General features: G+C 46.9%; 1 protein-coding gene and 1 long non-coding RNA gene across 6 annotated transcripts in view; one reads left to right on the forward strand and one right to left on the reverse strand.

Moving 5' to 3' along the window:
• The window catches only part of ANXA11 (annexin A11), a 137,943-nt gene that overhangs the window by 92,938 nt on the left and 18,267 nt on the right, over positions 1-26,738 (forward strand). For 3 of the 5 annotated variants that reach the window (XM_065553387.1, XM_065553388.1, XM_008170532.4), the window contains 2 exons: positions 21,105-21,165; positions 25,139-25,251. In XM_065553387.1, the coding sequence (XP_065409459.1) occupies positions 21,114-21,165; positions 25,139-25,251 (165 nt within the window). In that variant the 5' untranslated portion in view covers positions 21,105-21,113. Of the gene's footprint in view, positions 1-612; positions 739-21,101; positions 21,166-25,138; positions 25,252-26,738 lie in introns of those variants that run through there. The other 2 variants (XM_065553386.1, XM_065553385.1) reach the window with 2 other exon arrangements.
• Positions 1,563-8,848, reverse strand: LOC122174275 (uncharacterized). The gene is made up of 2 exons (XR_006175885.2): positions 8,648-8,848; positions 1,563-3,947 (listed from the first exon to the last, which is right to left on the reverse strand). It is a non-coding gene; the product is annotated as an uncharacterized LOC122174275 (long non-coding RNA).

Below are 26,738 nucleotides of genomic sequence, written 5' to 3' on the forward strand. Positions count from 1 at the left end.
GGTTTACTTTTGGAGTTTACTGAAGAGTAAGCCCCCCCCCCCCCCATAAACTTCTCAAAACCATGTTACGAGCTATGTCTCTTACAGATAGATCTGTTCGTTTAGTCTTAGGCACTTCCCTTTTTGTCCTGGATAGCTAAGGAGTCCTTCTGTTTGAATTTTGAGTCAGGTCAAGTAGCTTGTATTGCTGGGGAAGAACCTTGTACAACTTTTCAGAGTTTCAGGCTGTGACCAAGGCCGAACACTATGAAGGGATGTGGGATTGACGTCAAGGAGAGAGATGTTGACTGTAGGTGTGTTTGTTGTTTTGGGGTTTTTTGAGGACACTCCCTCTTTCTGTTTTTATGTGGGGTTTGGAAGGAATATCTGGCACTTCTGTGCTTTTCATCAGTGGCTTGAGGAAATGTAGACATTGTAACTCATGTGCCACATGCTCACTGTGTTTACACAATGGGGTGTATTCTAAATCCAGTTTCAACTGCTCAGCTTTAGAATGTTGAAATAGCTGGTTCCGGCACAATGAGTATTGAAATGAGATATTTAAGCATTTTCTCCTCATTGGACATGTCACTCACTGCATGCACCAGGCTGGGGAAATGTTAGGAAGAGGGGGACAAAAGGTTATGGCAGTGCTTGGGGAAAATAACCCGGAGAGGTGGCTGACCACAGAGATGGAGAAATGGCTCAAGAAAAATTGACAGAGCAGGCAAGAAGCTGTGGACAAATCAGCTGTAGAGAGTAAGAAATTCGGATTCTGGTGGGCGGGACTTGACCGAAATCAAACTGATGTTGAAAAAAATCTATTCTAATAACACATGAATAATGTATTTACCCAAAAGGATTAGAGGATTTTATGTAATATACTTTGCATATTGAGGAATCCTGGCCTTTCTAGTTGAAAATAATGTCTTCAGTAGTAGTCTTGCTTTTTGAGCCTAAGGATGTTTCTAAATTTCTCTATAATTTGACAAGATGGTCTATATGGGCTTTATTTTTATTTTTTTTCCCCAAACTTTCATCTTAACATTTAAAGGGTTCAGCTGGAAGATAGAATGGAGGGGCGAGTTGTGATTGACTAACCTGTATGAAATTTGTGGCGGTGCTTCTGTAATTTGTTGTTAAGGTCTGATCTGTTGTGTTCTCGCGCGCGCGCACACACACACACACACACACACACACAATTTTATTTCTGGAGTTCTATAATGAAAATCTTGAGAGTTTCAGAATGTCCTGCTGGCTCTACATTTATTTTAAACCTGGAGGCAGCAATGTTGTATTTGGATGCTGAAATAGTTTTGCTGTGGAAAAATATAAACTGGGCGAAACAGCATTTAGAGTCATTAACCCAAGGGTAGGTGTCTGGCTCAATAGGGTTTTCTGGAGCAGGGCTAGTGTTTTGGATGGTTTTTGTTTTTTAAACATCCATTCTGGTCACAGTCTTAATCCAAGAAGTATATATATACCCAGGTTTCCTTAACAAGAGTGTTGCCGGCCCAGATGGGCCCCGAGGGGACAACAGCGTTCGTTGCCCGGTGTGCGCCGCACCAATAGACACACCGGGGTGGAGAAGCAAACAAAGTTTATTTGAGATCTCAAAGTGGTGCAGGGAGACAGGCACGTCTCAGATCAAGCACAGCACATACAAGCAAGTGTTCCCTTTTATATTCCAAGCTGTTTGTGTGTAAGCTTTGTTCTGTTACTCTTCCCTCTACCCCTCCCGTCCCGAGCAGTTACAGCAGGTACACATTGTGGCTTGTTAGAAAAGTTTCCCGTTCACATGCTTATCTTTGACCTTGCAAGCTCTACCCACTAGGCCTTTCCCTCCCCCTTTTCCCCTGCATTATCACTACTGTTTCTGTTAGTGCAAGCAAAACTGCAGCTGTCTGCTAGAAAAGCTGACCATTACATATTCTGCTTCAGCATAGGCTGTTAGCATGGAAGTAGGTGAAAGTTCACAAGATGGAGTTCTGTGGTTCACTTAGACCCAGAGCAGGGAGGTTTCATCGGCACTTATGGCCTTTCACACCTCCCCCCCCCCCCGAGTTACCTGGTAGCTATGCCTAGTGACACCAACAATCCCTCCTTTGAGAACACTCAACAAACCTTTGGCAGAGTTTTCTCATACTATAAAAACAAATTGCGATTAAGCTCCATGCAATTGGGATCATCAATGAGAGAGTATAAAGGAACTTCTGGGGAATGGGAGGTACAAATCTTACGTATGAGCACTTTACAGCAAGCGAGTAAAAGGAAAAGGACAAAACGTATCACAACACCTGTGAGCAAGATGCGAACAGTGCCTCCCCCTAGTCCTCCTAGACTAGGTAACCAATCCCAAAGGGAATCAAAAATAGTGGGTTCCCCTTCCTGGGCCTTCCACTGGTTCAAGGCCTGTTCGGCTGACAAGATATGCTTGTTAATATCCTGTGAAAACTCTGGGACATAGGTACAACATTCTTCTCCAATCAGGGCACAAACCCCGCCCCCTGAGGCTAACACCTAATCTAGGGCCTGGCGGTTTTGCAAAGCCAGCAGTCGAAGCTGGTACAGCTCAGAACTTATGCTTTTCTCTATGGCCAGGGTATCATTGGCAAACTGAGTGAGAAATTTAGAAAGTCTTCTGTAGAGTTGGGTTAGCCGTCCCACTCCGTAAGTAGGGAGGAATATCATCCCAAACCTGTCTCCTTCTCCGATGGGTTCAATGGTAGCTCTCAAGGACCGATAGTACCTAGGGCGACCTGAGGGAGCCTGGGTGAGAACACGGAGGGGAGGAGCAAGATAGCCTTTGTAACAGCTACCATGCCAACCATGAGGAAGCCATTTATAGGCACTATTACCACAAATCCAGAATGCTTCACCATAACTAGCCTTTCCATTGTTATCTTGTAGGTCCCGTAGGGTGGCTTGTGGGAAAAGGGCAAAGAATGCAGCGCCGGTTTGCCAACCGGTGGCATTTAGTAAAGGAACAGTGAGACTTATACCAGGACCAATATAAAATCTACATGTACTAATGCCTGCAAACCAGGCATGATTACTTGTACTGGCTTGCTGATAACATATGAGACCAGTGGGTGGAGAGCGTAAACGAATAGACTGGGGCTTAAAAGTACTACTATAGTGGGAATTCCAAGAGCCATTGTGTAGGCCATAAAGAGCTTCCGCAGTACAGTTAGATCGCAAACTTAAATTGTCAGAGGTGTTACTGCTGGTAACCATCCACCTTTGACAATAGTCTGACCAATTTTGGGGAACTACTCTCCAGGGCAATCCAGCCGAATGGTGGGGAGTGTGGGCACATATCCAACAGTGGAAGAGATTGAACTCACGGGCAAAGGCAATTTTCAGGGCCTCATAGGTATTGGTAGCCATATCTGCAGGGATGGCTCCCCATCCTGCATGCGATGTGGGTGAAACAGTAGGTAACAGAAGGATTGCTCCTGTGACAAAAAGGAATGTTGTGAGAGACCCTAAACCTGAATCCATATTGTAATTACAACAACCCAAATGCCCAGAAGATAAGAATTATTGATACCAAACAAATAAAAAAAATAAGGACCAGGACCATAGGCTAGGTCGGCCTTCTGTGAATAGATAGAACCAATGCTCAGGGTTTTCGTGGGGAGTGTGCTGTGGCTGTTCAGAGAGATCACCAGGCATTCCCAGTGACCCTTACTGTCTTAAGTCCCAAATCGTCACTGGCAGTCTTCTCTGCAGGCTGGACAGTCCACTGTTTAGGAGTGGGTACTGCTTTCAGTCGAGAGTGATGAATCCAGTTCTTGTGTCCTTCGACCTTTGCTGCCATGTGGGAAACCAGCAGGACGGTGTGGGGTCCCTTCCACTTCTCTTGGAGAGGCTCGTCCTTCCAGGTCCGAACGAGAACGGAGTCACCAGGTTGAAGGGAGTGGACCGGGGCATCCAGCAGAAGAGGCTGTGAATCTTTGGTGTATCTGTGAAGAGAAGAAAGAACAGCAGACAAAGAGCACATGTACTGAGACAAAAAAACACACCCCATTTCCCACTCTCCTGCCAGAACCGGTGTACCATTCAGAGGCCATGCCCTTCCAAACATAATCTCAAAGGGACTAAGCCCTAACCTGCCCTTGGGGAGAGCACGAATGCGAAGTAAAACAAGGGGCAAAGCATCAGGCCACCTAAGAGACGCCTCCTGACAGACCTTTGAGAGGTGTTGCTTGAGTGTCTGATTTGTGCATTCCACTACTCCAGTGGCTTATGGTTGCCATGATGTGTGGAGCTTCCAGGAGATTTGCAAAGCACTTGATATCTTTTGAACAACTTGTGATGTGAAGTGTGTTCCATTATCAGATTCCATCCACTGAGGAGTCCGAAGTGAGGAATGATCTTGACAAACTTAAGAGCCACCGTTTTGGCAGTGTTGTTACGACATGGGAAGGCTTCAGGCCATCCACTGAATCGATCCACCAAGACGAGGAGGTACCTGTACCCTTGGGTCCTGGGAAACTCAGTAAAGTCTATTTGCCACACCAATCCTGGGCCTGGGGTAGGTTCCAGAGTGGCTGGCAACACTGCTACTCCTGGTCGAGAGTTGTTCTTCTGGCAGATCAAACATTCAGCCTGTACCTGTGATGCTAGGGGTTTAAGTCCAGAGGTTAGAAAATATTTATTCATAAGCTGGGTAAGAGCCTCTCTGCCTGCGTGTGTGGTTTGATGCAGTTTCTGCAACACTGGTCGGATCAGGCCCTTGGGCAGGAGGATTTTTCCCTCTGTGGAATAAAGCCATCCCTCCTTTTCCTGGAGACCGAGCCTGTCAGTCAGGTTTCTGTCATCGTGGGAGTACTGAGGAGCTGCAAGCTCACCTACTGATGGGATGAGGGCATGCATTTGGGCACTCGCCTCTGTTGGTGATTTCAGGGTAGCAGCGTGCTTGGCTTCCCTGTCTGTTCTGGCATTGCCCTTGGTTACATCTTGATCTTCCCTTTGATGGGCTTTGCAATGTACCACTGTTACTGCTGAGGGGAGTTGTACTGCTTCTAAAAGCCGGAGAATTTGAGACCCATGCTTAACCGGAGCACCTTGGGCTGTTAGCATCCCTCTTTGCTTCCACAGACCAGCGTGAGCATGCAATACCCCAAAAGCATACTTTGAATCAGTAAAGATATTAACCCGTTTGTCTTTTGCCAGCTCAAGTGCACGAGTCAGGGCCACTAGTTCAGCAAGTTGGGCAGATGTCCCAGCAGGTAAACTTTCAGCTTCCACAGTATCATGAAGTGTCACAACAGCATAACCCACCCTCCTTTGCCCATCCACAACAGTACTACTGCCATCAGTATACCATTCCAAGTCAGCATTTGGGAGTGGTTGATCTTTTAAATCTGGGCGGCTGGAGTAGTGGGCATCTATGATTTCCAGACAGTCATGTTCCTGCTTTTCTGTTTCTGGTAGCAGGGTAGCTGGATTAAGGAAGGGACAGGTTTGCAGGGTAACTTCAGGATTCTCTAACAGTTTTGCCTGGTACCGAGCAACCCGAGCCTATGTGAGCCAGAGACCACCCTTAGTGTCCAGCAGGGCTTGGACCATATGGGGAATATATACTTGCACAGTTCCTCCCAGTGTCAGTTTTTCAGCTTCCCCAAGCACTAGAGTAGTGGCTGCGACTGCTTGCAAGCATGCCGGCCATCCCTTTGAAACTTGATCCAGTTGTTTAGAAAAGTAGACTACGGGATGTTTCCAGGCACCTAATAGCTGAGTAAGCACTCCCAGGGCTACCCCTCTCCTTTCATGCACATACAGTTGGAACGGCTTAGAAAGATCTGGCAGACCTAGGGCTGGGGCTTCCATCAACTTCCTTTTTAAGATTTTAAATGCCCTGTCCACTTCTGGGGACCAGTGAAAGGGGTCATGATCCATTCCCTTAACACATTCATACAGAGGTTTAGCCAACAGTCCATACTCTGGGATCCATATTCTACAAAAACCTGCCATGCCCAAAAATGCTCTGAGCCGTTTATGGTTGCTAGGGATAGGAACTTGGCAGATAGCCTCCTTTCTGTCATTTGAGAGTCGTCTCTCTCCCTGCCTGATGTGAAATCCCAGATACTGTACTTCAGAGAGTGCAATTTGAGCTTTGCTTCAAGCTACCCTGTATCCGCGGAGTCCAACAAAGTTCAGGAGACTCACAGTAGCTTTGAGACCAGGGATTAAACCCACAGCAGCAATTAGCAAATCGTCTACATATTGCAGGAGCAGGGCTTTGTCTTCATTGTCCCACTCCTCCAAGTCTCTGGCCAGAGCCTGGCTGAACAGAGTGGGGGAATTTTTAAATTCTTGGGCCAATACTGTCCAGCAAAGCTGCTTTTTAACCCTTCTGTTGTCCTCCCACTCGAAGGAGAATATCTCCTGAGATTGGGCGTCGACTGGAATTGTGAAAAAAGCGTCTTTTAAATCTAGGACCGAGAAATGGGTGTACTGCCCCCCTATAGAGGCCAGCAGTGTATACAGATTTGGAACAAGGGGATGCAGAGTCTTAACCCATTCATTGACTGCCCTGAGGTCCTGTACCAGCCGATACGTGCCATTGGGCTTTTGCACGGGCAGAATGGGGGTGTTCCAAGCTGACTGGCATTCTCATAGTACACCGCACTCTAGGAACCGATCTATAGTCTCTTGCAGTCCCTCTCTGGCTTCCCTCTTAATCGGACACTGTTTGATTCGCACTGGGCTTTTTCCTGGGAGAAGCTGAATATGAAAAGGGGTTTGACGGGTTACCTTCCCTGGGGCCCCTGATGCCCAGACAAGGGAATACACCTGGTCCTCCCACTCGCTCCACTCTGGGGCTTGCATGGTTGAGGGTTCAACTGCAAGGGTCATTATCCAAGCATTCTCAGGGGGTAAGGTGAGAGTTATATCCTCTTGAGTGAAATGCAGGGTGGCACCTAAGCGACAAAGCAGGTCCCGTCCTAGTAGGGGTGTTGGACAATCAGGGAGGTAAACCAACTTGTGAGATACAGTTTTGTTTCCCAAAGCACATTCCGCTGGGGCATACACTGGGCATTTAATTCCTTTCCCTGTGGCACCCACCACAGTAAGGGAGTCTGCCACTGGCAGCTGAAGGGGTTGGTTTACTGCGGTCCTTGCTGCTCCAGAGTCTACTAAAAAATCTATTTCTGAATTTTCCACCCTCATTTTTACTCGGGGTTCCGGGGGGCAGGATGGTCCGTCGCCCCTGACACCCCTAGTCTTGATCCTCCGCTGCCATCATAGGGGTACCTTCCCTTTCAGGGCACTCATTTTTCCAATGTCCCTCCTTTCGGCATATGGCACACTGGTTGTGACCCAGGCGCCTGTCCTGGGGACCAGGGCGACCACGACCTCTCATTTCCCTGCCCCTTTCACCTTTCTGTGACCTTCCTCTGCCGCCGGCCTGCACCGCTGCTACCATCACTTTCACTTGCCTTTTTTCCTTCTCTCCTCTCTAAGGGTATAAGCCCTATTTGCAGTCTTCAAGATCTGAGCCACAGACATTCCCATTAAATCCTCCTTTTTCTGCAGTTTCCTTTTAATATCAGGGGCCGCACGGCTGGTAAAGATACCCTTTATAATTGCCTCAGTTGCCTGATCATCTGGGTCTGCATTAGTAGTTTGCCTGATGGTATCCCGAATACGCTCCAGGAAAGCCACTGGACTCTCTTTTGATTCCTGGATTAACTCATAAGGCTTTGTCCAATTGTTATGTCTGACAGCTGAATGCCGGAGGCCAAACATAAGCAGTTCCTTATAGGAGTTAAGCATCCTCAAATCCCTCTCCTCATTTGGGTTCCACCGGGGGTCCGCTATGGGGACAGCAATCTCAGGCAGGGGCTTGCCTTCTCTGTCCTCATTATGCCTTTTCTGTGCCTCTTCCCTAGCCTTGGCTATAACCTGATTCCGCTCCACCTCAGACAACAAGGTTCTCATCAGTATATTGCAATCATCCCAGTCAGGCTTATGACTTGCTAGACACCCTTCAAAGATTGAAATAAACTTCCTTGGATTCGTTGAGAATTCCCCTGCTTCTGCCTTAAAGGCAGCTAGGTGCACGGAGTTAAAAGGAACATGAGAATACACTGACACAATCTGGGCTGCATGTTCCTGTGTTCCTGGACAGGCTACCACATTCTCAGTAATCAACGGATACAATCCCACCAAGGCGGTACTCTCTGTGGGGGTGCTGGAGCTGAAGGGGATACCGATTCTGCCATTACAACTGTGGGAGGGTTCTGAGGATTAGCAGCAGGTACTACCGAGCCTGTCGGAGTCAAATGGCACTTGTGCAAAATATCAGGCCTATTTCTTAACATCATAAACATATACGCATAGAGATGTTCATTCCATTTACCTGTTCGCTGACAAAACAAGAGTAACTGAAGGATTGTGTTGTAATTAAGTGATCCTACCAGTGGCCACCTTTCCTGGCACTCTAGCTGATACTGAGGCCCGTCTACTGTACAGAATCTTTTTAATTTACTTCTAATCAACGGATCCGATCCAAACACTTTTCAGTTCACCAGAATGCATTCTAAGGGCATACACCTTGCCCTGCCTAGAGTACTCTGTCCCTGCCCCATATTCTAGGGAGATACTGGGCGTCCTCAGGTCAAAACCGGTAAAATCCCCACTGGACTGTTCCTACTTTATCCAAGGGTCCGGTTCCTCACCGTCGCCCCCAACTGCTTCTCCACTACTCGAGTGCGTTGCACCGTTGTGCCCTCCGGGGTCGATCACACCACGTCTCAGCCGAGGACCCTGATGAAGTCACTGGTGTGCGCTGGGCATCGGTCGTCGCTGTAATCCATCGGCCACCAGGAGGGATCCGGGCAAGGCTAAATATAAACTGGGCGAAACAGCATTTAGAGTCATTAACCCAAGGGTAGGTGTCTGGCTCAATAGGGTTTTCTGGAGCAGGGCTAGTGTTTTGGCTGGTTTTTGTTTTTTAAACATCATTCTGGTCACAGTCTTAATCCACCAAGTATATATATACCCAGGTTTCCTTAACAAGAGTTTCTCCCTTTTGTAGCGCTTTGTAAGAAGCTGTGCTATAGTGTACTACACAGTACTAATAAATATAACTTGCTTAATGAGGAAATAGTATAGGGTTTTAAAAAATATTGTACTTTCTCTGATTGATGTGTTTCAAAGGGCAGGGTTTACTTTATTGCCAGAAAACTGTTTGTTAATAGGCCTGTTCCATTTTCCAAAGATGAAGGGGGTGGGGAGGGAGAGAGAACAAAATAAAAAAAACTAAGGGCATCTCTTTCTATAAAGGCATTTGGAAGAGGTCAGATTTTATAGCAAAGAGCAAGTTAATATGTAACAACTTGAGCTGCCAAACATACTTGGGCTAACCTGTCCTTTCACAAGTACAAACAGCTGTAGTGGCATTACCAGCTGTAATGGCCAAACAAGCTTCCCAAGGCATTCTGCCTATGCAGTACAGCGGATAGAAAGGAAAGGCTGTACACAGTGTTCACTGCTTCTGCATTGAGGTGTGGCATGTAGTTTCCCATGCCAGCTTGGTGGTTAGGGTTACCATATCTTGTGCCTCCAAAAGGAGGACACTCCACGGGGCCCCGGCCCTGCCCCAAGCCCCGCCCATGCCCACGCCCCAACTCCGCCGCTTCCCCAAAGTCTCCGCCCCCTCCCCTGCTTCCCACGAACATTTGATTCACAGGAAGCATGAAGCAGGTAACGGAGGTGTGGGGGGAGGAGGCGCGGCCCAGGCTGGCCCCCCCGGCGTTTCCAGCCTGGGTCGGCTCGGGCCCTGGGCTGCCGGCCCCGGGCCTGGCCCCCGGCCAACCACCCCCGGCCCGCCCAGCACTGCCGGTCCCCGGCCCCCGGCCGAGCACCCCCGGCCGACCACCCCCGGCCCGCCCAGCACTGCCAGTCCTCGGGCCCGGCCGAGCACCCCCGGCCCGCCCAGCACCGCCGGTCCCCGGCCCGCCCAGCACCGCCGGCGGCCCGACGCACCCCCGGCCGCCCAGCACCGCCGGCTGCCCGACACCGCCAGCCCCTGGTGGCCCCTGGCCGCCCCGCACCGCCGGTCCCCGGCGGCCCGGTGCACCCCCCGGCCGCCCCGCACCGCCGGTCCCCGGCGGCCCGGCGCACCCCCCCGGCCGCCCAGCACCAGCGGCCCGGCGCACCCCCCCGGCCGCCCGGCGCACCCCCCCGGCCGCCCGGCGCACCCCCCCGGCCGCCCAGCACCAGCGGCCCGGCGCACCCCCCGGCCGCCCGGCGCACCCCCCCCCCCCCCCCGGCCACCCAGCACCGCCGGCCCGGCGCACCCCCCCCCCGGCCGCCCAGCACCACCGGCCCTTGGCCCTGGGCCAGCTCCCGCCCCAGCGGTGCCGGATTTTCCCGGACATGTTCGGCTTTTTGGGATTTCCCCCCGGACGGGGATTTGAGTCCCAAAAAGCCGGACATGTCCGGGAAAATCCGGACGTATGGTAACCCTATTGGTGGTGATAACGAGCTCATGCTGGGGCATGGCCCTGGCTACATCTCCAAATCAATTGAATGTTCCTACTTTAGGGGGAGCATCCTCAGTTGACCTCTCTGTCTTCCTGGATGAATACACAAGATGGGCAAGAAGGAAGAGGTCCTTTGTACCTTCTTCAGGCACAGGAAAAAACAGTTCTGCCTTCAGCCTTGGTTAGAAGTCTTAAATAATACTTTGCTTTGTAGGCGGTGCCATTATCCCTGGGAATCACAACGTCCTTTATATGGGAAACGCTTACAAGGTCTTTTAGTTTGGAACTAACTCCAGTAATGAGCTATCTTTTGGGATAATACAGTTTTGAAAAAAGCACTTGGATGTTTAGTATGACATGGATTTGAGCCTCTTTTAATAAAGCTCAGCTTTATTATGTTCCATTAAATTGTGGAGAGTGACAATGGCTTTCCAAGAAAAACAAAGAAGTCGCAGTGAATAACTTTCAGGCTGGAATGTTGCCTCTTTCAAAAGGGGACACACACAGTTTCCACCATAACTTTACACTATTTGTCTTGGCATTTCTTATCAGCAAAAATGGGTGTGTGCGTGGGGGGGAATTAGTAACTTAGTGGACAATAGAGTGATATATTCTGAGCACCAGAGGCCTTTTCCCAAGTTTGAGATTTTATGCTCTGTTACCGCTAGCACACCAATGGAGCCAAATTCTGTCCTTGGATGCACACATGGCAGTCCCAGTAAAGTCAATGGGATCTATGGGTTAACATCGATGCATGGAATTTGGTCTTTATTGCTCATTTAGTGTGGGATATATGTGTGTGCTTTTAGTCCTGATTTGATACTTTAAGTTTTATATAATACACTTGCTGGTGAAATGAAAAATGGAGAATGGTGCATTCGTGATTATCTTTTTATTATTTTGTTTCCCCTGTTATAGCCATGTTGATCCCAGGATATTAGAGAGATAAGGCGGGTGAAGTAATATCTTTTATTGGACGAACTTCGGATAGTGAAAGAGGTGGTTTTCAGGCTGGAAACTGTATAGCTCGAAAGCTTGTCTCTTTCACCAACAGAAGTTGGTCCAATAAAAGATATTACCTCACCCACCCTGTCTCTGTATTATTTTAAATCTTTTGTGGATACACTTTGAAACTTGTTTACCAGTGTGAAAAGGACATTATCGAGACCGGAGTTCAAAAATATGACCTCCCTGTTTTTCCTCATGTGTTAATGTTTTATAGTTAGTCTCAAAACAAATGCTTCAATTCCTGTATTTCCACCCCCTTCCCTCCCCACACACACACGCATCATGGGTACTTGGAGCGGGAAATACTACTAAGCAGAGCAATCTCAATTCCAGAGATCTGATTTAAGATCTGATTTTGAGCAATAGCAGTGGGAAAATTATAGGAAATATGAGGGCAGGGGGCTCTTGACTGTGTCCTTTCCTATTAAATATTTCACACTGCTCCAGCACTTCTCTGGATTATGCCAAAACACTGAACAAATATTGGGCTAGGTGGTTGTTTATACTGGAAAAATCTGTTTGGGGGGGAAGAAAACACGGCAATTTTGACTCATGGAGTTTCCTTCCAATCGTCTCAGCTGGTCAGGGTGGGACTCATTCCTTCTGTGGGACTGGAAACTCCCTCAGGTACAAAATTCCACTACGGCATCCTGTTGCTGGGGCCTGGTTTCCCAGTCCCTTCATCCCTTGCTACCTCCTACCTGAGATCAGGGTGGAAATGTACGCTCACAAAGCCATTGTTGGTATTGAGAGAGTCACGGTCACAGTGTCTGGAAACCAACTGACGCTAGCAGGGAGGCGGGAGAGGAGCACCTCAAGGTTCAACCTGAAACCTACTAACGTGAATAGAAGGACTCCCATTGGCTTAATTGGGCTTTGAATCAGTGAACCTTCGGGCTGAACGAAACTTCTTCCCTTCCATACCCTACCATTTTCAGTGTGCAGAGTTTTCTTGTGTGGAAAATACCCGAGTTCTATGGGAGGTAGACCACAAAACTGCAGACTTTTGGAGGGGGTTTCCATAGGACTCAAAGAGAGAGAATGTCACAATACTGTTGCACATCTCTGTACTGTCATGAACACAGCCACTGATATAGTTTTCCTGCTCTTCTTTGAATGTGTTCCCTGGGTGATTTGGCTCTGTCAGCTCTTGCTATTGTTACCTCCCAGGTTCATCAGCCTGTGCTTCAGTTTGTGGTCCCATGTGGCACAAAGCTAGATACACTTTGTGAGCCTAATTTGGATTCTGCCAGTTTATAACTAGAACTGGTTAGAAATGTTGTTTTTTCCCCTCCTGCAGAAAATTTTGATTAAAATGAAGGGAAAGAAATCCAAAAAAAGTTTCACAGAAAATCTTGAGTTTACATAGTTGAAAAAAAACAAAAACAAAAAATTTTCACCTGAAAACCGAAGACTTTCACTTTTTCAATGAAAACTCAAAATTTTTATGCAAAGCTGGCACTGTCCGCAACAAACTTTATTTAGCTGAAAACCCAATTTTTGTTTGAAAATTCTGACAAAAATTGTTTTTCTACCAGCTCTATTTATAACCTCAGCAGAGTCACTCTTGATTTATGCAGGTGTAAGCTAGATCATTATCGGTCCTTAAAATGATAAAGAAGTTGCAGAATCCAAGCAAGGGTTGGGAAGTTTTACATGAGATGATTGCAGTTTACCTGGCTTGTAGAACAAATACAACACTTCAGTAGCCAAACAAATAAAGCTGAATTTCTGCCACTGACTCCAAAATACTTTAGATCTCTTACATTTCTTAAAGCCTCTTATTTCAGTGACTCCACCGGGCTGCTAGGTATTAATTGTCAAATTGTAGTTTGATTTTTTTTTTTTTTTTAAATCCCCAGTTTGGAAGAACCTGAGGTACTAAGCTTGATTGACTTGTGTGTTTTGTAGTGTTCAAGTGGCAGATGTGATGAGTGTGTAACAGCTGCATAAAACTTGCTCAATCTATTTTACCTAGAAATTGTGGGGGTTTTTTTTGTTTTGTTTTAAGGAATGATTCATAACAAATTCATTTGGAGCATTATTCCTAACCCACTTTTAGGGAAAAATAGGTGTAAGCAATTTCTTGTTCTTTAATACTTGTCATGTTCTTCTTTCTTTTCTGCTTTATTTTTGTTTGTTAAAGTGAAATGCTTTAAAAAAGACCAAAAATACTGCAAGAATAATTTAAAAATAAAAATCTCACGAAGCAGTAACGATTCCTATGAAACAGCTTTAAAGAGCCAAATCTTGCCAGGTGCTTAGCATGCTCACATACCACTGATTACAGTGAGAGCTGTGGGGGGTTCTAGCACTCTGTAAGATTGTGTCCTACTTGGGGGAAGTACGGCAGAGGACCATCTGAATTTAGGTAGACTGTACAAACACTGGGGTGCATTCGATCAAGAGGGAAGTCAGAGAATTGCATGAGCATATCAGAGGGCAAGATTTGGATGATTGCATGAGACTCCCCATGTTAATCCCTTAGCTAAAGGGGGAGAGTTGCACATCTCCACCATCTGGATGAATCATAAACTCGCTCTTCAGAGATTTGTTCAAAGATATTTTTCCTATCTCAAGCCCATGACAATCGAAGGGTTTGTCTGAATTGCTTCATCACGTCTCCGTTAAGACTGGGAACAAATGAGTCACACCAGGCATTTTAGAACCCATAGATTCTGTTTGTCACATAAAGAAGTCCCCGTTTAGGATTGGGCCTTGTAAGAGCTGTTTGAGGGCTTCTTGGCTAATGGGCTGGCCTGTAGGAGCAGAAGGACAAATGGGTGTGCTGCAAGAAGGTAGGTGGAGAGGGTTGATGGTCCATATGTCCCCCTCCCAAAAATAGAAGGAAGCTACTCGGGCAATAAAGAAAGTGGCTCTGGCATTGTGGAGGCTGTAGTGGGCAATCCAGCTAAGGCAATACTGGTAAGCAGGATGCCCAAAGGGAAGGATGAATGTACATTTGGAGGAGAGTGTAGACTGTGTCTTTGAGGAGTGGGGCAATGCGCTCCCTCACTCTTTTTGCCTATTGCATTTGCCTTTGCCTGCAGTTCAGCTCAGGAGCATTTTGAGCAGCAAAGACATACTACCAAAGTTGATTCTGGCCTGCTAGTGAGGCCACTAGCTGATTTTATATAGGCCTCTGATCAGTCACACATCTGCTGGCACCAATTTTAGGTCGCTGTTGAACCCATGCCAAATTCAAACCAGGGACATGACGGCAAAAAGCTCAATCTCCCAAGTCTGTGCAAGGGAATATAGCTCTTTAATTTGTGGTATTTGTTCTGTGAAGATGGTTCTTGGTAGGTGAAGGTGTCTGTGTTTTCCTGGATTGTAAATACTGTAGTATAAAACACAAATTCTTTCCTTTGTTGCACTTAGAGAAACTTAAAAAAAAAAAATTTAAATCCTTAACTTCTTTGAGAAATGGAAGTCATGAAAGAAGGGGCACTTTGCATACCTGTTGCCTTGTTCACCCTGATTCAAGGATTATCGTTTACGGAATAACTTTCAGGCTATTGTTGTTTCTTAAGCTTATGTGCATTAGCATACTCTAGGCTTCTCTACCTAGCTCTTATATACAGTTTTTCATCTATAGATCTCAAAGCACTTTACAAAAGAGGTCAGACCCATTATCCCCATTTTGCAAATGGGGAAACTGAAGCACAGAAGGGAAGGTAACTTGCCCATAGTCACCCAGCAGGCCAGTGGCAGAGCCAGGAATACAACCCAGGTCTCCTGAGTCCTAGTCCAGTGATCTATCTACTAGGTCGTACTGTGTGCCCACATGGCCTAAGACCCTGAGAGCAGGAGAGGGAAGCTGTGAGAATGTGTTGAGAGAAGTAAGCAATAGGATTTTGATAGCAGTCTGGATATCTTAGAGGATTGGAGTTGGATTCATTTGCCTACCCTGTCTTTCATAATTCTGATGAAAAATCTATTCAAAATAGAAATAGGCCTTAAACACAAAATTTGGATCTTGAGCCAATCCTTCCTCAAAGTTTGGATCTGGGGTTTTGGCCTGAGACCTGGAGATCAGGATGAGTTGTAAAGTTTTGGTTTCAGATCTGAAAAATACCTGCAAAATTTGGGGAGACCAAATTTTAGTATTTTGCCTGGCCCGTTGCTAACTCTGGTGGATCATATTTACTACAGTTGCCAGATCCTAATTTGGTGGTTCTTAGCATGAGTGCAAGATGCATCTGATTGATCTGGTTTTTCTTTAGTGTGGCCCTGCAGCTAAATATTTCGTCTGTGTGTGGGTGGCAAACTAATTGCTAGCAACAACTGTGCATTTATAAATGCTTTCAGTGAAATTAGATATTACCATATCAGTAAGTGCTTATATAAGTAACTAGGGACAGTGGGAAATGATGGGAGGAAATGTGGGAAATGTTTAGTGCTTTCTGTAGAATATTGAGGGGGCACCTCATACGGTGTACAGGATTTTCCTTTTAAAATGCTCCTTTCTTTTAAATGTAGTTTGGCTGTGCACTGTGCATTAGAAGCCAAACGATGGCCGTGGTCTTGCAATCAGATCTGTACAGATGGATCCCAGCACCAGAAGGCCGCTTCATTGACTTTAGTGGGGCTTTGTATGGTGTGAGGGTCTGCTTGTGAGGATCAGTTCGCAGGATTGGGACCTAAATGTGCACAAACATCCGCACCTTGTGCTGAGATTCCTCCTGCTCACTCTCCTGATGGGTAGAGTTGGTTAAATAATTAACCTTGTTAACACCAACTGTAGAGGATGGACATTACAGCATTCACAGATACTTGTGCAGCTGTAGAGTGTAGCCCTTGTTATTCCTCAATGCTCCCTGCCTGACACAGGAACAGTTAATTGAAGGAGCCACTTATTCTTCCTGGGTGCAGCAATATGAAGCTTCCATTGCACTAGCTACAGGGGACGAGTGATTTGGTAAATACCCAGGCTTTTTCCAGCCTAAATTAGTTGCAGGGAAATCCTTATTTCAGGGAACAGGTATGTGAGCAGACATCCCATTCTGACTATACTGGAAGTGAGACAATACTCTGCCTTTCTAATGCTGAACTCCACACCAGGAAAGTACATTCTCATGTACCCAGCCTAATAGATTTTTCTTGTATATCCAACCTATTTCTTTGGATTTTTGTTAGTCTGCCCTGCTTAGTGTAATCTGTACTGCAATTCTTCAAATTTTGTCTTGTAAGTTAAATGAGCACCAGCAATTTGAAATCGACTCAGTCTTTTAGACTGAGGTTATAGGCATTTTAGGTTCAACACTCTCACCTGCCACTTTTTGTGGCCTTTCCTGATCACCCTGTCCCCTTTTTAAAACTGTTTTTCTACACTGTTTGCTGTGTGAAAGATCCATTCAAACTGAAGAGGGAAATGAATCCAACTATGTAGAAGAAATTGCGAAACTGACTAGACACACAATACTGTCACATGCCCAATGTGAACAAACTAAAAAATAAAGCAATGCTTTTCTCGCTAATCTCTGAGTCATTATAGTAGATATTGGCAATAAGAGGACAAGAGGATGTAAAATTTTGAGATGGGGTATAATTTTTTTAAGTGGGGGAGAGGGGGATAGCTCAATGGTTTGAGCATTGGCCTGCTAAACCCAGGGTTTTGAGTTCAGTCCTTGAGGGGGCCATTTAGGGAACTGTGTGTAAAAATCTATCTGGGGATTGGTCCTGCTTTGAGCAGGGGGTTGGACTAGACGACCTCCTGAAGTCCCTTCCAACCCTGACATTCTATGATTCTATTTATTCCTTTATTTCTGCTGATGATGAGCAAGAAAAGGTGAAAGGTTGTGGGTTTGCAACCACAAGTATTTATCACAAACTGATTGCATGTTGACGTCTTGAACCTTTTTCATTCTCTAATAAAAACAATTTCACTAAAACAGTCACAATGTGTTTCTAAAGAAGACTTCTGGTTCATTTATCCACAGTTAAATCTGTGGCTTTACCAAGCATTTCAAGTTCTGATGAGTGACAATAGCACGTGATGTGCGCTTCAGTAAGTGGTAATGAGAGATGATGCTGTATTCCAGTCAGTACTCTGCATATCCAAATGTATGCTACATTTCATGAGTGAAATACTCTGCACAGTATTTTTTAAAAATAGACTCTGGTATTTTCTTATCACTAAAAATAATCTGGAAAACCTAGGAGTGAAGATTCACTGGACATTTGTCAATCTCTGATTCCTGTACTGCTTTCACAACACTGCTTGCTAATGCCTGGAGATGCTGCGTCTGCAACCAAAAAGGTTAAAGAACAGACTGACTGTATTGCAGCCTGAAATACACACTTCAAAATTGTTTACAAAACATGTGGAACAGGGGCTGGCAAACTTTTTGGCCTGAGGACCACATCGGGTTTCATAAATTGTATGGAGGGCCAGTTAGGGGAGGGGGTTGTGGCCCAGCCCCCACCTCCCATCTCCCCCTCCCCCCCCGGACCCTTGCCCCATCCAACCTCCCCCCACCCCCCCGTTCCCTGATGGTCCCTCTGGGACCCCTGCCCCATCCACACCGCCCTGTCCTCTGACTGCCCCCGGACCCCTGCCGCCCCATCCAATCCCTCCTCTCATTCCTGACGCCCCCCCCCCCCCCCCAGGACCCCTGCCCAATCCAACCACCCCTTATCCCTGTCCCCTGACTGCCCCCGGAACCCCTACCCCTGACTGCCCCCTGCCACCCCATCCAACCCATCCTCCTTCCTGCCGCCCCCCCCCCCGGACCCCGGCCCCCATTCAACCCCCTGTTTCCCCCCCGACCACCATTTACACTCCCGCCCCCTGACCACCACCCCGAACTCCCCTGCCCTCTATCCAACTCTCCCTTCCCCTTACCGCACTGCCTGGAGCACTGGTGGCTAGCGGCACTACAGCCACGCCGCCTGGCTGGAGCTGGGCCACGCCGCCGCCACCACCACCACCACGCAGCACTGGCTCAGGCCGGGCTCTGCAGCTGCGCTGCCCCAGAAGCTCACAGCCGCACCGCCCAGAGCATGAGGCTGTGGGGAAGGGGGGACAGCAGGGGAGGGGCCAGGGTCTAGCCTCCTGGGCCAGGAGCTCGGGGGGCCAGGCAGGACGGTCCCACGGGCTGTAGTTTACCCACCCCTGATGTGGAAGGATAAATATACAACAAAGAGTGAGTGTGTGAATCCCATTGTATATGTGATAGCTTCTCAAAGGTTTTCCTTATTACTTACTAGGATGCTCAAATCCATAATCAATGTTTCAGTAGGATCACTAGCAAAGTGTTAGTTTACCATTATCAGAAGCTTTTTTTGAGCCTGTGTGTACCCTGAGACATCAATCAAGTGGTGTCTGGGTAATCACATCACTCAGATAAATTAGTTGGCAGGAGGCACAAGACTAAAATCCTCACACACCATTTAAAAATGTTTCCTCTCAATTTCTGGGTCAAATATTTTGTTTTAAGTAATTTAAAAAAACCAAAAAAACTTTAGCTTAGGAAACCATTGTTGGGATTGTGCAGCTGTCTTTCCCGTTTGGATCTCTGTTCTCTCTGCAGTTATTTTGGACAGCTGATTATTTCATACACTTTAGTGTTTAAAGGAACACTGTCAAGATTAATGTAGCCAAAATTTGACCTGATTTCCCTCTTCCTCCCCTTTCCCGTTACCTGTTTACAAATTCTATTAACATTGAGTATTGCATACGTCCTCCTGCGCTTTCCACTGTGCCACACCCTCTCTTAGGCCTGGTCTAAACTAAAAAGTTAGGTCAACCCAGCTGCATCGCTCAAGTGTGTGAAAAATCCACATCTCTGAGCAACGTAGCTCAGCCGACCTATCCCCTGGTGTCGAGAGTGCTAGGTTGACGGAAGAATTCTTCTGTCAACCTAGCTACCACCTCTCGGGCAGGCTGGTTACCTGTGCCAATGGGAGAACCCCTTCTGTCGCTGTAGGGAATGCCTACGCTTAAAGCACTACCGTGGCACCACTGCACCGGTGCTGCTGTAGCATTGTAAGTATAAACATAGTCATAGAGTTTGAGGCCAGAAGGGCCAACCAGGTCACTTAGTCTGATCTCCTGTATAACACAGGCCACCCATGCAAGCACCCGCACACCAAACCCGGACCAAAATTAGACTGAAGACAGTGAAAGCACTAAATCCGTTAGTGCAGTCACTATGCATGGCCTTCTAGAGTAGGGCAACTTGAGGCTAGGGGAACACTGGTGAACTAACACTCATACTCTCGGCTAATAAGGCGAACTATGATGGTTAATAGTACAGTAAGGATTACAAGTGGGTTGGGGCAATGCCAACTTAACTACAGTAACTCCTTGCTTAACGTTGTAGTTCTGTTCCTGAAAAATGCAATTTTTTTTTTTTTTTTTTAAGTGAAATGATGTTAAGCAAATCCAATTTCCCCATAAGAATTGATCTAAATGGGGGGTGGATGGTTAGGTTCCAGGGAAATTTTTTTCACTAGACAAAAGACTATATATATAATACACACACACACACACACACACACACACACACACACACACACACACACACACACACACACACTATAAGTTTTAAACAAACAATTTAATACTGTACAGAGCAATGATGATTGTGAAGCTTAGTTGCGGTGGTGGAGTCAGAGGGTGGAATATTTCCCAGGGAATGCCTTACTGCTAAATGATGAACTAGAACTCGACTGAGCCCTCAAGGGTTAACACATTGTTAATGTAGCCTCATACTCTACAAGGCAGCACGAATGGAGGGATTGCCCCACTTGCCCTCCCTCTGGGCGGCCATGAGCACATGGCAGTGGGGGGAGGGACAGCTGAACTGCTGGCAATTGATAGTCTGGTGGGCAGCTGCCGCACAGGGAACTTAGGGGGGCTACCAGTCCACCCTGGTTCCAAGCCCCCACCAGCTAGCTGCAACGGGCTGCTCTTTCTGCAAGCAGTGGACAAAGCAGGCAGCTGCCAAACAACATTATAAGGGAGCATTGCGCAACTTTAAACAAGCATGTTCTCTAATTGATCAGCAATGTACAACATTAACTGGGATGACTTTAAGTGAGGAGTTACTGTATATGATTGAACAGTGGCTAGTCAACAATCTACTGAACGAATGGGAACAGTTGGCTAGCTAATTATGGACTAGAATCATCAAGATACTTAAGCACCTTGTTGGATCGAGGCTTAGGTGATTATTGGGGAAGGGAGATAATCATTGTTATAACTAACTAGCCCCCACATTGTTAATGATTAACTGGGGGTTAGGCAGGCTAGTTAATAGATGGAGAGGCAAGTATGATTAACCCAAACGGCAAAGTTTACAGGTATAAGGGTTAATTGTATAACATTTGAATGCTGTCAGTTGCTGTTGCTCTTTCTGTCATTTGAGTATGTGCACTCATACTGTTACTTTATTCTGAACATGAAGTGTTGCCACACTGTCACACACATAATATCCCTTGATCCAGCACCAGTATCAGAAAGAACCTCTGTGGTTTACACAATAAGGGTAGTGCAGAGAGATATAAAGTTTGATGTTAGCCCATATATACAATAAATGTACATGGTATATAAAACACAGAATATTTTTAAAAACAACTTCATAAATACTTCTCTTTTTTTCTTTTCAGATCTTAGCAATGAGCTACCCAGGCTATCCTCCGGCAGGCGGGTACCCCCCAGCAGCCCCAGGTAACTTATCCAAACAACCCAGTTCAAGTGGAGACAGAGCACAAAAAAGAGGGATCTGAATGACTTCAGGAATTGGGGATTCGAACACAGAGCCTTTTGTGTCTAAGTCATCAGTTAAAATTCAGGACAGGAGTGAATGAGCATTGTTATGACTGGTGGTTATGTGGCCTCTTATGAAATTAATTGAGTACTTTCAGCCTTGCTCCTAATGTATGGGTACTTGCAGCACACTCAACACTGGGGTCAGTAGAAAATAAATTGATTTTGATACCGGAGACTGTGATTTCCAAATGTGATCAGTGATTCCGGGTACCCAACTTGTGTTGCCTTAAAGGAGCCTGATTTCCAGATGGAAGGGGCTCGGCACTTTCTGCACATCAGGCCCCCTTAGAGAGTCTCATGTTGAGCACCCAAAAAACGATGCACCCAACATCAGTAGTCACTTCTGAAAATTTTGGCCAGTATAAATAAATAGCAAGAAAAAATGCCTTGATGGCACTGGATTGCGGAAAGAACTAGAAGGCTTTGCTGCATGCTTAGTGAGGATCTGTTGTGTAATTTGAGACCAATAAGCCACATGGAACATTATCCCCAGTGCACTACATAGTATGATGAAGCAGTGAATACAGCAAAATATCGAACAGACAGGGCTGCTAGAGGGCTCCCAACAGTGCTGGAACTAAAACCTCTGTAGCTACTGTTTTAGAACAGCATTTGAACTTTGACGCTATTTGCTAGTGAAGGGATAAAAAGAGATCGCTATGTTACCAGAACTATGAAGTGCCTGAGAATGTCCATCCTATTGGAATGCTCAGCCTGCTGAATATCCAGTGTCCACTGCTGCCATCCCAAAATAGATCAAGTCCTTACACGTGAGGATTGAAGGATCTTCAACTATATTCTATTATATAACTGTATCAAGTTTGCTTTTCCTAATAGAGAACATAATGGTCTGAGGATACTTCACACATTATTGCACGTTTCTGCTCAGGTTTCTTTTCCTATTATCGTCATGTTATCACCTTGGTTAGGTGTGAGATCTGCTCATTTGAACCTTGCAGACCTTTTAGTTCTTCTTTGAGTGATTGCTCATATCAATTCCAGTTAGGGGTGTGTGCGCGCGCCGCGTACACGGATGTCAGAAACCTTTACCCTAGCAGCTACCTGTCAGGCCGGCTGGGGAGCCCCCTGGCTTATACGGGGCTGGTCTCATCGTCATGTGCAGTCGCAGGTACGCCTACTCCTGGACACATTCACTCGCTTGGGCATCATGGTAAACCTCAGCAAGTCTGTCCTCGCCCCTACTCAAACAATAGAGTTTATAGGAGCGGTCCTGGATGCAAGCCAAGCGAGAGCCTTCCTTCCAGAGGCACGGCGCCTGGCTATAGCAGGCATAATTACCAACCTCTGCAAGTTTCCGACCACTACAGCAAGGCAGTGTCTCAGGCTGCTGGGTCACATGGCGTCCTGCGCATACGTTGTGCAACATGTCAGGCTTAGGCCGCTTCAGGCGTGGCTGGCGTCTGCCTATCAACTGGAACGCGACAGCATAGACATGGTCCTCACAGTCCCGAAGTACACACTCGACTCCCTGCAGTGATGGCTGGACCCTCAGACAGTGGGTGCCAGGGTCCCGTTTCATCCCTCCCAACCCACTCTGACTCTAGTTACAGACACATCAGCCCTGGGATTGGGACCCCACCTTGGCAGCCTGACAACGCAGGGCTTATGGCATGAGAGCGAGCTGTTGCTGCACATCAACATCAGAGAGCTCAGGGCGAGCCGCCTTGCATGCCAAGCCTTTCTTCCCCACTTGCGGGATCACTGTGTAGCAGTCCTAATGGACAACACCACGGCCATGTTCTATCTGAACAAGCCAGGCAGAGCCCGGTCATCACCGCTCTGCCAAGAAGCCCTCTCTGTGTGGGACTTCTGCTTAGTCCACTCCATCAACCTTCAGGCCTCGTACCTGCCGGGTGTCCAGAACGTCCTGGCGGATACTTTGAGCCGGCGTTTTCTGACTCACGAATGTTCCATACGCCCAGATATCATTCATTCCGTTTTCCGCACCTGGGGGTTTCCCCGAATCGACTTGTTCGCTTCGCGGATCAACAGAAAGTGCCCAGCCTTCTGCTCCTTCCAGAGTCACAGCCCAGGCTCGTTAGCGGACGTCTTCCAGATCACATGGTTGGGCCAGTTGCTGTATGCCTTCCCACCGTTCCTGCTGGTTCACAAGGTGCTCCTCAAGATCCGCTGGGACAAGGCAGATGTAATACTGGTAGCCCCTGCCTGGCCGCGTCAGTGTTGGTACCCGACTCTGCTGGACCTGTCATTCAGGCTCCCCTACGTCTTCCTCTCGGCCCCAACCTCGTATCCCAGAACCACGGTCGTCTCCTTCACCCATACCTCCAGTCGCTCCATCTCACGGCCTGGAGGATACGTGGTTGAACCAGGCTGAATGTATCTGTTCAGACACAGTATGGCGGGTCCTTCTGGAAAGTCGCACGCCATCAACTAGACTTACCTATGAGGCGAAGTGGAAGAGTTTTCCAGCTGGTGCGCTCATTGGCAGGTACCCCCACCCCAGGCTTCCATTTCGTGCATTTTGGACTACCTGATGTCCCTAAAGGACCAACACCTAGCCTTTGGATCCCTTAAGGTCCACCTTGCGGCCATTTCTGCGTTCCACCCAGGCGCGGCGGTGTGTTCTGTGTTTGCACATCCGATCGTGCGGCATTTTCTCAAAGGCCTGGAGAAAATCCATCCTCCAACGAAGTCACCCGTGCCTGCATGGGACCTCAACCTGGTCCTCTCCTGCCTTATGGGTCCTCCTTTCGAGCCGCTGGCCACCTGTTCTCTTCTCTATCTCTCCTGGAAGGTTACCTTCCTAGTGGCCATCACTTCCGCACGACGGGTCTCCAAATTACGTGCTCTCACCTGTGAGCCACCCTATACCATCTTTCAACTAAGACCTCACCCGGCCTTTCTACCAAAGGTGGTGTCCCGCTTCCACGTGAGCCAGGATATCTTCTTACCAGTTTTCTACCCAAAACCGCATGCTGACCTGCGTGAACAATGCCTTCATTCTCTCGATGTTAGAAGGGCACTCGCCTTGTATATAGACCGGACAAAGCCCTTTCGTAAAACAACCCAGTTGTTTGTCGCCATTGCAAAGCAGATGAAAGGCGCCCCGGTTTCCTCTCAATTAATATTTTTGTGGATCACCGGATGCATTTGTGCTTGCTATAATCTGGCAAACGTCCCTCCGCCTGCTGTTACAGCTCACTCCACGAGAGCTCAAGCGTCATCAGCTGCCTTTCTGGCACACATTCCTCTCCAGGAAATCTGCAGGGCTGCCACCTGGGCCTCGGTTCATACCTTCATGTCCCACTATGCCATCGTCCAGCACTCTCGGGATGATGCAGCCTTTGGCAGAGCAATCCTTCAATCTGTGGTTCCTTGACTCCGACCCCACCTCCGAGGTAAGGCTTGGGAGTCACCTAACTGGAGTTGATATGAGCAATCACTCGAAGAAGAAAAAACGGTTACTTACCTTTCTGTAACTGTTGTTCTTCGAGATGTTACTCATATCTATTCCATTCTCCCACACCTTCCCCTCTGTCGGAGTAGCCGGCAAGAAGGAACTGAAGGGGGGTCGGGCCGGCAGGGGCTTATATAGATCGCCATTTCGGCACCACTCCAGGGGCCCGACGGGTAGCTGCTAGGGTAAAGGTTTCCGACATCCATGCACGTGGCGTGCGCACACCCCTAACTGGAATAGATATGAGCAACACATCTCGGAGAACAACAGTTACAGAAAGGTAAGTAACCATTTTTTTTAGTTTAGTTTATTTTCCTCTTGTCCAAACTGCCTATGTTTAATAGATATTACAGTAAAAAATGCACGTAGTAATGCATAGGGTAGAAAATCATTTAAGTTTTGTGGTTCAAGGTGACTGTTTGATTATTTCAGGTAGTAATCCTTGGGGTGGTTCTGGCTATCCTCCTGCAAATCCACCTCCAATTGGACTGGAAAATGTTGCCAACTATGCCAATCAATTTAATCCAGACTATATGTCAGGGATGGTGAGTATATTTCCATTTAACATATTTTAAATATGTTTTACTTCAATGTCAAGCTGTATTTCTACTGTAGCAGCAAGAGGGTTGGGTACGTTTTCAGTTTGTGTGTTTTTGGCTAGGAACATACAGGAGTAGCCCAAAGCTCCATACCTTCTGGGGGCAAGATTTCCAGAAAGGGAGGAAAATGGGAAGAATGTAGTGGCTGAATTCATGGCCTGATTTTTAAAGGTACTGAGCATACAATAACTTCCATTGAGGCTAATGTGTGCTGTTGGGAGTTCGGCATTTAAGAAAATCGGGCCACTAATTTAGTCAACAAAATAAGGGTTTAGGAGCCTAACTTTAGGGAGGTTTTTTTGTTTTTTGTTTTTAAATCTTGGCTTGGTATTGTGGCTCTTGCAGTGCAAAGAGGAAGGGGAAGAACTAATAATGTTGGTGTATATGGCTAATTGGTTCACAGTGGGAAAACTCAGTCCAAGTTCTGCTTTTTACCTAACTCTTCAGCCTGTTTGAGTGAGCAAGGCTGTGAACAAGTGACTTAGCTGAGGTTACATAGTGTGAGACAGTGTCTCATCCCTTGTCTCCCACACTCCTTCTCTAAGACCGGATGTGTCTCCTTGTAACAGATTAAGGTGAAAGTAACTTTTGTAGACCTAGGAAAACGCAGAAGTGATTTCTCTCTTTATTTTTATTTTATTCTTGTGCTCAAAGTAGAAGCTGCAAAAACGCGGAAACTGTTGATAAATCTTCTTTCACTGTATGCTGCTTATACACAAAGTGATCAATGTAGATCTGACCTATCAATCCTCATCCTCAAAGGAAACCTACACTCTTTCAAAAGACAAGCCAGGGTGCTTAAATTCATTATTCTGCTAGAGACTAAAAATTGTAGACTGAAAGAAGCCACCGGATTTATGATTTATTACAAAAATCTGTAACGCACTAACCCCCTCTTTTTGTCCTAAGACTGCAGAGGTATTAAGGAGCCACTCTTATCTTGTATGGTCCCTAACGTACAAACTACTTATGCTAAACCATCTGTTCCACCTTGCATTTTGCTGGGACACTGGCAGTACCTTTCCCACACCTGAGGAAGAGCTCTGTGTGGCTCAAAAGCTTCTCTCTCACGAACACAAGTTGGCCCAATAAAAGATATTACCTCACCCACCTGGTCTCACTGTTTATATGACAGACTTGGGCAAATTGTGAACATTTGCACCACAAAGTGCATTCCTGAGTGTTTATTATGTGGAGATATTTGGTAGCTACAGATTGAAATTAGCAGTGTGTTCTCAGTAGAGTAAGTGGCAGCACCAGCAGCATGAAACTGACTAGAACCATCCTGTTCTAGTCTAATTTATGCTACTGGAAAAGGAGTACTTTGCAAGAGCATGGTGCGATCACTGAAGGATAGTTCTGTGGGATTCTACCCTAGATGCCCAAGTGCGCTGCAGAGGATTTTATAAATTATCTGTCTGCCACATAAAATA

Source organism: Chrysemys picta, chromosome 7 (genome assembly GCF_011386835.1).
Source record: "Chrysemys picta bellii isolate R12L10 chromosome 7, ASM1138683v2, whole genome shotgun sequence".
NCBI classification, from domain to species: domain Eukaryota; kingdom Metazoa; phylum Chordata; order Testudines; family Emydidae; genus Chrysemys; species Chrysemys picta.